Source organism: Haliotis rufescens, unplaced genomic scaffold, assembly GCF_023055435.1.
Source record: "Haliotis rufescens isolate VD_foot unplaced genomic scaffold, xgHalRufe1.0.p SCAF_1, whole genome shotgun sequence".
NCBI lineage: Eukaryota > Metazoa > Mollusca > Gastropoda > Lepetellida > Haliotidae > Haliotis > Haliotis rufescens.
In genome coordinates, this window is record NW_025963779.1 from 70,373,714 (window position 1) to 70,389,329 (window position 15,616).

Sequence of the window (15,616 nt, forward strand, 5' to 3'; positions counted from 1 at the left end):
TTCAGATACAATTTCTTCCGACCATTGCATCAAATTTCTTGAAAGTGGTATCACTGGGTACGTTTTAACTGCATCACTGGTAGATTGGGAGGAAACGTGTGCACAGCTGACTGCTATTTCCAGATTAGTTTACCAGAAAATACACACGGTAATCTTAATCTCTGCATATAAAACAATGCCTTTGAGAGCAGGAAATACATTTTAAATGATAAATCTTCATGTTTAGTGAATTTTTATATCAAATTGCATACTTTTATTGACCAGGTTTGTCATAGATCTACCTGTTTATTCACCTGAAGGGAAACAATGTGGTTTTTTTTATAAAGTGCATATTAATACTCAATAAATCTTTTTTTACACAATGAATCATAAATAACTCTTATTCTAATGTTTTTTGAAACTCTGAAAAGTGCAACGTAGATCGTGTTAGGTAGCCTGAGCATGTGTACCATTTTGTTGGTCATCTACCACCTACAACTCAACCTTCGTTAAACCGCTGATCATCTATAACGCTCATCAATTATTTGGACCCCGAAGGTAGCGTTTTAGCAAGGGATCACTGTATTGAAATTGTGGGATGGGGGCCTGACATTTTTAAGACTGTCTAGTCTGTTCGTCAGAGCTATTATGTAACTACACAGACTTCTATCACATATCTATCTAGTCTGTTTCCAGCACTAGTTGTAGCTGCACAGACTGCACCAATATATTTCATGAAACTAGGCATGCCATGTTCTTCACATATAACTCCTAAAATCACCTGGAAAGTTTTCACACAAAACTTCAATGGGCGTGGCCCGCTTTGTGTCTCCGATCTTCTGATATCTTTCTTTTAATGTGTCTGCTTTCAGTCCCTGCCATGGTAGACTGCCACGCAGGAAGTACATAAACATGTGACCTAAAGCTTCTAAATCATCCCTCCGACTTTGTTCTGTTGGCATAGAAACATTCCAGTCATGAAAAATATGAATTAAAAGAATGAAAAACATTTAAAATAATTTTCAATAATCAAAGCTCCTAAAACTGTTGCAATATACACATTCATCTTATTCATTTCATTAATCATGTGATATCATTAGCTTTACAATAATGAAAGCATATAAAAGTATCTACAAAATACAGATCAAACAGAACTTATTGTCGAAGTTACTTAATTCTTCAAAACACAACCTATTCTGCTTCTTTTACTTGCCTTTTCCTAGATGTGTGTTTATACTCATGTATCTGGCCGTGCCAGTGAGACTCTTGTGTTCCCTGTAAGGTATATGCTTGTGGGTCTCGGGGTCAATGTACTCTTTGGCCAAACCAAAGTCTATGATGTGAATGATATGCTGTTTTTTGGTCGATTGTCTTCCTATCAGAAAGTTTTCTGGCTTAACATCTCGATATATGAGGTGTTTCGAGTGAACATACTCCATCCGTGATATCTGAAAAGAAACAAAAAACAAAACAAGTGTCAATAGGGGGTGACATGTCATCAAGAGGCACCAGCAAATACCACACGGTTGATATGTTTTGTGAAGAAAAACAGTTTTTTATTCCTGTTTATCTCACCGTACCAATTCCAACTGCATCACTGGATCAATGCAAAACAAACCATGGGTTGAATATACAGGGAGGATGCATATAGTATGAAAAAACCTTAACCCCCTGGATGCCACAGGGACATATATGTCCCTCCTCCACAACCCTCACTTTGAAGTCAAATAAAATTCAAAATACATCACCCACACAACTACACTTCACAGTTTTGAATAAGGTGGGAAATTCCCTGTTCTGTGATATCATCCACTTGCATTTAAGGCCAAGCAAAAGTACTGAAAATGACCTCTAAAAATTAGGTACATTGCCATTTTTTACACATTACTAAATCACCACTCACGGCATTATTTACAGCATGTTTTGAAATCTAAATTTTGGATATTTACTCGGAGAAATGAATTTCAAAAATAGCATATCAGTGATCACGGGTATCTGTCTTTTATAAAAACACCAATGATCATTCCAAAACGTCTCCGATAACCCTAGAATCGTTTAGAATGTTTTGGAAAATATGCAAACACGAACGCCGAAGTGAACTTTCCGCCATATTGGATAGTGTTTACAAAATCACGTTTCAGGTACACCAGTTATGAGACGCCTGTAACATCACATATATTTCAAACTTAGCTGCGATACATACATCCTTGAATTCCTCATACATTTTAGAATCAAATGACCAATGGTCTTTGTCACCAATACAAAGTGGCTGGATGAAATCAAGCAAAATAAGTTAGGTGTGAAAACAAATGCTGTGCTCGAAAAAATGCACTTGTTTGAAATGTAAACAAAGCAAAATACAGATTTTACATGGTGTAGCATTTTCTCCTATTTTGAGCTATCCTGTGTGACGCCATGACTGACGCAAAATCACGCACAACGACAACAGTATTTATCGGAATTTCTGGCTATTTCCGTTGGTTTCAATGAAAATTATAACAACAAAGAACAGTTCATAGATTGTCAGAATGTTTCTGATTACTTACATGTCACATTTATGTATATACGATCCCTGAATCAACGAAAGTCCCCTTGTAAAATCCCGTGTACTGTTGACAGTTAACATGCCATTTTGTAAAAGTCGGTCACGGGTAGTGATGTCATACGTCAACATTGTTGTACATATTTGGTAATTTCTTTGAGGTGAAGGTCCTTGAATGAGAGTGCACACGATCATTGTATCATGCTGTTTACAGTTTCAGTTATGATGTATATTTTGCATATCTTTTATACATTTTTTCACACAATTAATTTCACTTTGGATAATTGTCAATGTTCAAAATGATATCATACATAAATATAGGCCAAAACATGTATGAACGAACCTTTGATAATCTCCTTTTGTTTGAACATTATTTACATAACAATTGATAGGTTTATATTGTCGAATACGCTATTTCTTTTCCTTGTGTTACAAGATGAAGTGTAAATGTAACTGCAGCATGTACGTATTTCTTGGGATGTGTAATAGTCAATATTTTAAGTTCATATAACCAATGTCCATGAATAGCCGTTTCATTTTATTTTATAACTAAAACTGAATATATTACTTTAACAAAATGGATAATATTTTTTGGTAAAATATATGCACAGATTTCTGAAAGAATTGTCTTGGTCTTGGAATAGTTTTTTATGTCGTTTGATACACAGAACAGTGATATATAACGATTCGCCAGGTGCGTGTGTTAGTCACAAACAATTTACGAATTATTCCTCTCGTTTTGCATTATATAATCAATGGGTTCATTCTTTTTTTAATATTGTGATCACAGGATAGTTAACTGTTTACTTTATTTTTCAGGAATTGTATAAAAATAAAACCCATGTCAGGTACCCTGTTGGTTCAAACGTATATGATTATCCTGATAATTCTATACCAATAGAGCTTTCTTCGCATCTTTTATTGTGTAAGAAATAATAACATTATGAACAAACATATGTCCAACATTGAATATAATTTTGGTTGTTTTGAAATATTCTTTTGGGTATTTCATTACGTTAATTGATGCCAAACAGGTGCGTGTCTTGTACAATAAAGATACAGGATAAACTATCTAATTGTATACATATTCAAGACATAATTTTCATGGTGAAAGCAGTCATTTTATGTTGTGTTGAAAAAGTGTCAAATTCCATTTCACACATCAAGATTTTCCATACCATGAATGAAAACACCACGAAAATATATTGTCCTTACCCACAGCTAATTCTCATCAAGTGACCTGAGTTACAATAAACTAAATAAATTCTTGAACACTTAGAAGTGTCTTTTTTTAAAAATTGGTTTAATATTTGCAGTTAAATTTACACAATCAAATAGGAAATTTATTATTCTTCACCTCTGTATAATTTTACAGCCAGAGGTAGATCCAGTGCCGCGTGAGCGCAATTCTCTCAAAACCTTCACTTTTCTGATCTTAGGAAAATGTGCGTCAGAAAAAAACCTCGGCATCCAGAGGGTTAAACTAAACCTTTTCAAGTGTGCAGAATTGTTACAATTACATCCATCATTGTATCAGTCATCAATCATAATGAGGAACTGTGTCTGCATTTTTCTCCATCTAATATGGACAAGTTTGTTGACTAATTATCAATTGTACAGTGTGATCAAATTGAACCAGACAACCAGGAACGACCATCAAGGTCACTGTACTGCAGCAAGTTTGACTTGACTTTGTCTGTCTCCCAAACACATGCTATCATCCCTCGGCAATGTTACCTCTTGAAACAAACAAGCAATGACAAAACATTTTCCTATTGTATAAAAGAAGTAGAGAAGGTAAAAGACAAGAAATTACATCAAATAACATCTTTATCCAATTAAGTAGTGATCTGACAATCGATACATATCCAGGTTGTGATTCAGTACATGATAAAAAGCATGAAAAATCCAGATTTCTCATTTATCATCAAAGGATACAACTGTTGACCGAATGCTATTTAACTAAAACCCTCAGTGGATGAGTGAATGTTGTTTACTGCAGCATACAGCACTAGTCCAGATATATCACAACAGTCTATAAATATTCAAGTCTGAACCAGACAAATGAGTAATTGTCCACACCATCCCCGCACACTGACACATAATCAGCCAACCCAACGAGTCTGAGTTGATGTAGTTGTGTCATTAAAACTTTGCAGTGCTTGAGAATCCTTGTACTTGACAACAGTATTGCTTTACACCTCATACCATAATTATACACTTGACCCTTGTCATAATGACATTTTCAAGATCCAATCTTTGATTGTTACCTAATTGGAAAAAAAATATCTTTAGAACATTTTGCAATACTATCAATTAATATCCTAGAAAATGAACCAACATGAAATCCTGCATCCTGCTTGTACACACAATGCATGGTTTGTTTTGTATTGATACATCAACTCTTGATGTGTTATTCACATCAGGGAACACAATCAGTCACAGCGATGTCACTGTTATGAATACAAGCAAAGGCTTAATTTTCTCATACTACTACAAACAGAACTGACTTAATCAAGCTATGTCTGTTATTAAGTTAACAACATACCAATTGGATTGCTATCATCAGCACAGTTTTCAGTGAGAACTTGCGATCACACAAGTCGAACAGATCTTCTAGACTGGGTCCCAGCAGCTCCAAGACCAGGGCATTGTACTTGCCACACGGACCAAAGTAATACACCTGAGGAACGCCATCTGAAACAAAATCACAGAGCTGTGTAACAACACAAAGCCAATCAACAAGTTATGGAATCAGGCATGCTATACAGAATCTGTATTCTCAGCATCAGCATATGCTGACATACCCTCTTTGTTGATGTTACTGGTGTTCATCGACATTCATTTCTAAATGACAAGTCATAACATGGGGAAAATCTAGTTTTTTATGTGACTGACAAGATAACTAACGGTTAATATCTGAAAATGCCTCAACATCTTCTCTTGACATTAGCAGTGATTAGGATGCTATAATCACATCTTGACATTTAACAAATTTGCTCAGCAGACCATAGCCAATTTCCGAAAGCAAAGGCTTAACATGCCCATGCTTATGATATCACTTCATGTTTTATTATCATTAATGAAGCTATGTTTGTTCAGATCATGGTTGTGGGTTTGTTAATACAATCATTCAATCATAGATGTCAATCCTCTAACCAGTGATGACACAAACCTACTATCAAGTGACCATGAGATAAAACGAGATATTTATAGTCTAGTCTCTATCAGACCTTCTGAATTTTACCATCATTTCTGGCAATTTACTGTATTAATATGGGTTATTATCAAATGAGCTTACCAGATCCAACAGAATTTTGCTAGACTAGGTCTTCGGGCAGGGGGATTGACTCAAAGACTGACATACTAATTTTCAGGCAGAAGACACTTTGCTCTTTTCAAATATGATTATATTTGACAATAATATACACAATCTCTTTAAGAAAAAAATAATGTAGCAGAAGTAATAATGCTAGCAAGCACTGAAGCATTAACAAGTCTAACTAGTGACATTAAAATCAATCAACGGAACATCTACTGAAAGGATGTCAATGTTCTGAAAATTGACAAGTCCAGTCAACGAGAGACAATATTCCTGCTAAGAAAACTATATGATATGATAAAACAAGAAATTGAATGTATCGTCAACAACATTCTCTTTATATCTCTGTCTGTGTCAAGTGTTGTCATGATTACAAAGGCGTATCTTATACAATGTCATGTACCTGGCTATATACACAAGATAACCAACTGGGCTAGAAGGGTGTTGATAGGAAAGATTTCTATACAGCACAGAATGGGACAGAAAATATAGGAGGGACGATGCAATGAGCGTGGTGTGAACAATAGTTGCCCCTTCATCATCTACTACTGCAGGTCAACACACAAGGAAACATACCATGGCTGCGACTCTAACCCAGTTCTGCCTCATTGTTCATCCAGTTAGCAGCAGTCCCACACTTTCGATTGGGCAGATATTGTGCAGATGAAGCAGATTGCACAACCAAAAGTCTTAGCTTGCAGGCTGGCCAAGTCAAATTTGCTAAGCTTCTTCCACTGCATAAGAGTGGAAGTGAAATGAGAGCCATGCATAAACATAAAAATGTGGGAGGAAATATTATTGTTTGTCCTAAGAAGGACAAACAGTCTGACTGTTCTCGGCCGGGAAGTGAACCTCACTGATCAACATCCCAGGGACAGACAGCATGTCAGAATAAGGCTTGCAGCAGTGCAACAGCAGTGACTGACTACTGGTGTTTCAACTATTGTGTCTACTGCTGACTTCAAAATACATCAAATTTCAACTATCTTTGTATATATCTCTAAATATCAACCCATCAGTGAAACAAACTAACATTTAATGATTATGCCTGACATCTTCAGAACATATATATAAAAGTGGTTGGATTAGCCTGATTGTTAAAGTATTTGCACATTTTGAAGATCTGGGATGGATTTGGATCGTCGGTAGAAAACTAACTGTTAACTTTTCAAGTCTTCGAAAATTCACAAGGCTTACTTGAACTGTGTGTTGTTTTAATGACAATATTCAAACAGTTTGAGCTAAGAATGTCTTACACAATGGGTGGCAACTGTCTCATCCTGTATGTCCGGTCATAACAGATCATTAACAATTTCTGCACTGCTCACCAGACAGACAGATCTAGTTAATCTCCAATTAGATGATTACTAGATATACCACTGCTGCAGCAGATTACTTCCATTTCATTAGCTGCTCATCTGTATCTAGTTCCCTCGGGGAGATCTTCACAGCCAGTTTAGTTGCCTACCCAAGGCAACTTGGAAAAACTCTCTTAACAGATACAATTGTATTGACAGACTAAGTTGGCCAAATTTGATTCCATTGATTCAAAATTCCACCAAAAAACAAATCAGCATGACCAATAACATTTTATGAGGTTATTACTACCATTACCAAATAGATGTATACCTGTGAACATGCTGAATATGAGATCTAAATGTAAGTAATCTGCAGTGTCCAATCTACCTCCATCTTAAACAATTTAAAAAGGAAATCATACATGAAACAATTTAGTTGAACATTCCTAGGTAGTGGTAAACCAAAACATCCCATGCAGCCCTTGATTGTTGCTATTAAATGTATACATGGGCTCTGCCTCAATATATAGTTGGACACCATCCCCCATTCTATTTCCTATATTATTCCAGTTGCTAGAGAAAGTCTGAGATAGGCAGTCATGATACAACCTATTGATTTATAGTTTGTATCATGCCTGCTGCCTATCTCAGTTCATCGTCTGCTCTGACAAGCAGTGTTCAAATAACTCCTGCCTTAACAGCACAGCAAGCCTTCACAAGGGCTAGTCACATTGACCACTAAAATGTTCCTGCAGTACTGGGTGATCTCCTGGGTCTTGGCTACTGATACTACAAACTGGCCACCAACAGTAAGACTAATAAACTAGTCAGTCAAAATCTTGTGCTTAATATATGGCATTTTCAAATATGTCTCTGTTAGGAGCTGAATCAATGTCCATGAAGTGAAGGGGTTAATAGGGCATACATTAGTTAAATAATACTGAAGCCTAGGCTTCTGCTATTGGACTGGCTGATAAATATGATCATTGGCCAAGAAAAGTCACTTGTAGCCATGAAAGTAAATTACAAAATAGCAAAATCTCTAACTGCCACAACATATTAATATGGATTAGGGATGTTGTAATCCATATCACAACAGTTACCGTTGTCAAGACCCTATATATATGTGTGGACATGACCATGTTAGTAAGAAGTGCCAACTTGTAGCAGTACGAGTCTGACTGAACACAGTCCATCATGGCAGTGGTTGTCTGTACCTGATATCCGAAGGCAGGGAAGACAACAATGTGTCATGTTTCTCTGTTCTAGAGTGTATCTGTATTGTTTGGTACATCAAGGATGCATTAAGCATTGCGTTTCTCTGCAAGGTTCAATAAGAACCTCTAGATTCTTCCCTCCACCAGTAATCAGGGTTGGAATTCAGAGATAAACAGAACCCTTAGAAATTTGATGTCAAAGCTGAAGTCAATAAGGTACAGCAGGTATCCGATAAGTTAAACAGGAACAACAAAAGATGATTCATGGAGAAATTGAAAAGACACAACTTAACATATTCTAGACAATGTTTCTGTGATGCATATTGTCAGTCCTCTTCCAATGTTACAGAGGCATTTAATCATTGGACTGACGTATGCTGCGTATCAATTGTATTTCAGCAACATTATAGTGTTTTTAATAATTTCATTACAAATACTTTCTGATCTTGACAAAGATCAAAATTAACTGAACCACAGTAAGACCACATAAGCTCAATGTTGAGGGTGCCAAAAAAAATGGCAGAGAGTTGTCCGTCATTCAAGGAAAGCAGAGTGTTGATATAAAACCGCAGTAAAGGTTCCCCAGGGACGACATGAAGTTACATCAGGGATGCGGATATACCATGCACGCCAGACTTGCCAGACCTGGGATGTTAGGCACTGTTCTGCTTAGATCTTTTCTAAGCTCCTCATAAAAGTGATTAGTAGAGTTATGTTTCATCTTTATTACTGATATTCAAGGCGTGCAATTTTAAAAGAAAGTACTGATCAGTGATTTATAAAGCTATTTGTACCTCAAGCCTAAACCAAGGTTTAACACAGGTAGCCACAAATTGCAAGACACAAGCTCTATATTGTGCCTAAAAATGTCTTGCAAAGTAACCTTCAACTCCGGACAAGTAGATTACTACAGTTTACTTGCAAAACGACAAGTGAAAATTGTTTCAATTTTCACATCACTGTACATAGTGTTAAATCATGCAGTCAGATAACAAAGCCAGGAAGAGGTTCCATTGTACACTTATACAAGATTACTCAGATGATTGACATAAAATATACATTTCTGTGATGACTTTGGTATCAGTGAACACCTGTTTTACTGACAGAGGTTGGATTATTTAGGGAAAGTGAACTGTCACAATGTGTGTTAATACTTGTGTGATAACAATGTACCAAGTCAACATTTACTGTTGATTATCTTGAGATTAGAAATTGGGTTTTGTGATATTTGACTTCTCTTGAAAAATGAAGCCTCATTATCATTAATTCCTCAACTAAGATAGAAGATAGTTGCCACATGTGGCTGAGTGTGTTAAAAATGAACTGATATATTATATTGGGCAAAATTAGTTGACCAATGGGATATGTCCAAAAAAAACTTGAGTTGCATGAAACTGGAAAAGCAAACTCATTCTCTCCTGTAACGGAAAATGAAATGAAGGTGATTATAACTTTCAGGTTACCAGCAGCAGGGGCCTCTTTAAAAGTTCAGCCTTGTGGTTGTTGTAATGTGGGTTAGTTTTGTTTCATGCCTGTTAGCAATATTACAGCTATATTATGATCCGAAAATAAATCTTGGCCAGGTAAACAAGTGGTTGAAAACATAATCAATAACTTACCTTGTCAGAAATAAAATGACACTCATATAATCTGCACACTACAAACAGATTCAGGAAGATTAACAACAGAATGTGCAATCAAAAATTGTATTCAATACATTATATTGTAAGTATTCTTTCAAAAGACCTTAACTCGAAAAGTATTTGTTACTTGTGAGGAATGTTTTCCATGCAGACTGAACTTCACGAATACAAGTTTGAAATCATCATGACTTACCACGCAGCAGCACAGAACGTGTGCAGTAGTGGATTATATACTTGGCAGCTTTGAAGTGCCAAATATGGACATACTACTGAGGAGCCAATGCCTTCTGTCACAGAATCAATAGATGGTAAAGAGAAGCCCTGGTCTGACCATGGGGAATTGCTGATAACTGGGTTGAAAACTCAGCTGACTTAGCAGCAGGCTGACAGATATTTACTGGCAAGGATATTTGAAGTATTCGCGATATTGCTGCGACTAGATGTCAAGTGCTTTTGTTGTGAAGAACATAAAAATGATTTCATGTGAGTAAGTTTTATTTACTCATATGCTTTAAATATTAATAATAATGTGTTACACTTACAGACTCATGATCAAAGACAGACTCTGACAGAAAGTGTCAGTGTAAGAGAACTGCTCTGGCTGATGCAAGCAAAGTCAACACAAGCACCCTTTTCAGGTCTGCCACATGACAACATGATGATTGCACAGAAAAGATTTCTGTGGTACTTTCACATTTGCTTGGTGCCAAGGGAACTACTAATTTCACTTCAGAAGACTTCATGCAATATAATGTCAAAAATAAAGTCTCAGGCGGTTCTTTGATGGGTTCATGGTCTTTGTTATCATTGCTACAATTGAATTGACGTTTGTTAACTGCAGACGAGTCGTGGTTTAAAGTCAGCTATACTGGTCCATGATTTAATTTTTCAGTTCTATTGAAACCTTCAATACATAATACTTTTGGCATTATAATGATCAACATACAATACTGACAGAGCATGCATGACTATAGATGCAAAGCCAAAGCACTACTCTTTAGAAACTGAAGCTCCACTCCATCTTAAAATGAGTTCCCAGCAACCTATGCTGGTTGTAAGAGGTGACCAAATGGAAGTTTTAGACATGGTGACATTGTACCCCAAAGGAGTGCAACTCTGCACACAACATCTATCAATGGATTGTCTGGTCCAGACTTGATTTAATTTAGACTGTGGTCTTATTGCTGGAATAATGCTGAGTGTGGCATCAAACAACAAACCAACAAAACAGGAAAATGAAGATTTCAAGTTAAATGAACTAATGGTAATCAATATTGTGACCACTATAACAAAACATCAGAACAATGATCAGAGTAACCATGGTTACTTCGAGCTGACTTTCTCTTTCCTGGTTCAGTCTAGATCACATATTTGATATAACCAATGACATTTTACCCCTTTTGCAGCATACACAAATACGAACTAATTTCTAATACTAAGAAGATCTATAGAGTTGTAATATATTTGCATCTTACAATCGGTAGCCAGTGGTACCTACTTTATCAAAGGCATCAATAAATACCATCTTCCCAGTACAGTGTATTGTTGCATATATATATTGATTGAGCCAGGTGTTCTTGCGATATGCTCCATCTGATGTTGAACAGAGTGTGATCAAACAAAAGTGTCAAACATCCGTGCTTGCTAGAGAGTAACATACTGGAAGCTGGGCCCTCCTTAACAAATCTATGTGGTCACCAATACATGGCCACGGAAACCCAACCTTTGAAGGCAGACTGGGGAGGAGGGGGGACACTAAACAACTTCACTGTAACGGTTCAATCAGGGGGACTTAGACCTTCTTTGCTCGATCAATATTGCTGCAGTACTGCAGGCCAGATCCAAAGTATGTTCTCACATAATGGGATTCTCGTAACAGTTCCTCAGGCAGGTATTATGTACATGTGCCCAGCGTGTCTGTGTAACAGTTGCTACTGGGCCAAGACAAGATGGAGGATGGCTGACCAAACATGATATCAGGGTTCTCTAACTTGGTGATAATACACAGTGCAAGCAGAAAGTACTACACATATTGATGATCTCCACAGTGGCAGTGGCACATAAAATATCTAACAAACCTACCCCAACCACAGAGAAACTCTATATGAATCAACACCAATACTTCTGCCACTGCAGGACATGTGTCAAATCCCTGTTTCTTCTCAAGTGAAATAGTGAAATATAGCTTTCAGGACATTTGAATACACAGATACCAATATCTTGACTATTTTCCATTAGGTACTTAACAAAATGAAAAGAAAGAGCAATATTCATAACATCAGCTAATTTTGATTGATGCAGCTAATAACATATACATATCAGACTTGTGAATATCAATTAAGTAAGGCCTTCAAGCAATAATCATTATGATTAATGTCATTATGTAATACTGACAGGAATATATATAGCCAATATTAACATCTCCCTCTTATCGTAATATCCTTATCATATTAAACCCAATTAAGTAGGGCAACTCTGCACAGGATCAAAAGCATATTGTTAGGCAAGTGACCCGAGTGTCTTCATCAGGTCAGAGGTAGGTTCAAACATGGTCTTGCTCTCTAAAAAGTGTATCCCACATGATGAAGGCTATTAAGAAAGGCTTGATTATTTTATCTTGTGTCCTGACCCCTACAAGCAAGTTTGTTTAGTGAGGTATCTATTTATTGGGTCATCAGTTACATGACCTTCATTCTGCTGGCTCATTCAACAAATCATCACACAGCTAGTTCTGACAAGGATACAGCTTCTGTGGTGGATTCTACTAATTCCTTGTTTGTTACGAAGTACATCATCTGTATGGAGCACCAAAATCACACAAAATGTATTCTATATAGGTCTTATACTTAAGGTTATACACAGTCTTAATATTATGTTAGTTGTTACTTGCTTTTTCAGAAGTCGAATAATGATAAAGTCCAATAATGATAATATAAGTATGTGAACAGCAACCTTTCGCTCCAACCTTTCAAAAATCTTATTTATGTGAAATGAATGAAGGACACAGGTTACATCAGCAGTGAATATAACCTGGCTGTCAAGGCACACTATAAACTCCAGTGAATTATATGATTCAGATGTGAGTCAACTCCTAATAGCAAGCACAAGGATATTGTGATCATGGCCAAGAAGGACGTATATCATTGTTACCTCTCTTAAACTTTCATGATGTTAGCAGTATATATCATGATATATATTGGCTGGTATTGAGTTGCAGGAACAGAAAACAATATGATCTAGTAAGTCATGGTTGCTCTTTCAACTCATACTCATGAATTGATATGTCCAGATGAATTTAGTATTTGAGTTACTCTCTTGGGATGTTATGTACGAAAACAAAGCTTGAATAATATTATCTTAAATATGTAAGGCACCACTAAAAATTCCACTTGACACCAGTACAGTGAATCGGTTATCCATGCACTGCACTTTAATCACTACATAATAACAGAATGTAATACTAGTAATGAACCATGCCATTCCCTATGATGACACACAATAAGACAGCACCTGACCATCCAATACGCTTTGGTATAAGATACTTGGCAAGACCAATTTTACCCTGGAATGGGTATCATAACCAGTGCTATCTTTATATTCTCAACAACTGCATTAGCAATCTACTGAAAAAAGAAGTTGTTGCTGACTTACATTTGTGTTTCAAAAAGGCCAGAAAATCTGCTGTGTGACGGAGTGTATATTGAGCCATGGGCTTACAGCATGAGCAACGATCCACACATACATATACTTTTATGTACTATCACACAATTTTAACAACTATGTTTTCATTTTAGTCTGCCAATCTTGGGGTACCAGGGACTCCTTTTACTCTGAACACTCAAAGGAATTGTGGAGTTAGTGCCATACTACTGCAACGATAGAATGCTCCTATTACACAGCACTGGTATTGTTACTTCTCTACCTGTGGGCACCAGTCAAACTGTCATAGAGACATGATGAATACACACGTGGACAGACAAGAGCTGTCAAGTTCGGAAGCCTCCCTGAACTCTTAACTTGGCATAGGTCAACATGGTCACACATGGCAATCAAACAATAGTTACCATCATAACTCTAAGAATACTACCTCTATTACATCATAGACGTAACTCCTGCAATTTGGCTAACACTACACTTAAAAAAGCCAAAGATTTTCAACAGACATCCACTTCACTGTCAGCCCCCATCCCAGCTAGTGTTTACAAAAACCGTACCTCAAGCAAAAGACTTTGCACAAGAAGATCATCATCACTTCTTTCCAATCACTACATCCAAAAGATGCAGATAGACTGGGTTGGTAGGAGGGACTACATCCTGATGTAATAGAAGTAGTAATCTTAGAATTATACACAATGATAACTATTGCTTGATTATCCCATTGAATACCCTACCACTATCATAGCCAGAATACACCAGAGGGTGTGGTGGGATCTAGCATTAGTAATCCAGGATAGTAGACAGTAACTTTTTACTAAGTAATGATGATACTGATACAATATCTTCATACTTTCACAGTAAATACTGTGATATTTGGCATCTTCATGATCAACTAACACCAGGTTTTAGTACAAAAACCAGTGTTAACTACATCTGTCCCACCCTAGGCCGGCACATGATCAAAAGGTCAACTGGCATGTGCCAGCGGGTGTCATAGATGTCAGAAAATGAAGGTCTCCAAGACCGTGCCACAGTATTGGAGGCAGCCTTGGAGAAACCGGAAGCCTGCATTTCTGCTGTGATAAGTTTCCAGGTGTGTTGGTGGAGACTTTGGAGACTTCCATGGAATATGTCCCATCACAGCTCATGGAGCAGATCGGAACTTAGTGGGAGCATGAGGGGGAAGCAGTCAAAGAAACCAAGTCCTGTTTGGCCAGGTTGGAGCTTGGAGGATGACAACTTTGAGGATTCCTCTGCTTACCTCGGGACACTGTCCAGCAGAGGCCAAGGTGGAAATGCGTAAGCTAAACATCCCCTTCCAACTCATTGATTGAGGGAGGTCCATAAATAATCGAGTCTGGATTAGACAATCCAGTAATTGATATCATAAGCATTGATCTAAGCAATTGGAATATGAAGTCAGCGACCTTGACCACAAGATCCCATCAGTCGCCTCTTATGACCAGCACTTGCCTCTCATAGTAAGCATGGTTTACCCGGATCTTCACGGGTCTTATACTGTATAAAACATGTACCACTGCAATCTATTATTGAAAAGTGCAAACAAATACTTATGTCTACATGCACTTTTGCATGCAAAATTTCAAATGTGTTACTAACCGTTACTTTTCCACACAACAATGATCCTTGAACACAATCAGTACCTCTAAGCTTTGTGAACCATACTACAAAAGTAACATCTTCCCGAGGCAAGAGAGTTAACTGACTATAAAAGTCCAGTTTCCACCCTTGCTGAACTAGGCTGGTTTTGTGGAGTTACATTTTGGCTGGACTAACGAGTATGCATAGTCCAATAAAATTTGCACACCAAAATCGAAATCCGGTTCAAAAACTGCTGTGCAGATTTTGGTCGATTGCAGGATTTGCAAAGCATGTGCACCGCCAACTCGTTGTCAACAGATATTTTCCAAATCATTTCATGTTTTTTAATCAAGGTG

At 37.0% G+C, this 15,616-nt stretch overlaps 1 protein-coding gene across 6 annotated transcripts in view; it reads right to left on the reverse strand.

The window, feature by feature from the left end:
- LOC124119494 (casein kinase I) overlaps nucleotides 1-15,616 on the reverse strand; it is a 54,537-nt gene that overhangs the window by 14,583 nt on the left and 24,338 nt on the right. For all 6 annotated transcript variants that reach the window (XM_046482022.2, XM_046482018.2, XM_046482019.2 and 3 more), the window contains exons 4-6: nucleotides 5,070-5,218; nucleotides 1,193-1,427; nucleotides 761-931 (exon numbers count right to left, since the gene is read on the reverse strand). In XM_046482022.2, coding sequence (XP_046337978.1) covers nucleotides 761-931; nucleotides 1,193-1,427; nucleotides 5,070-5,218 — 555 coding nt within the window. The remainder of the gene's footprint in view (nucleotides 1-760; nucleotides 932-1,192; nucleotides 1,428-5,069; nucleotides 5,219-15,616) is intronic.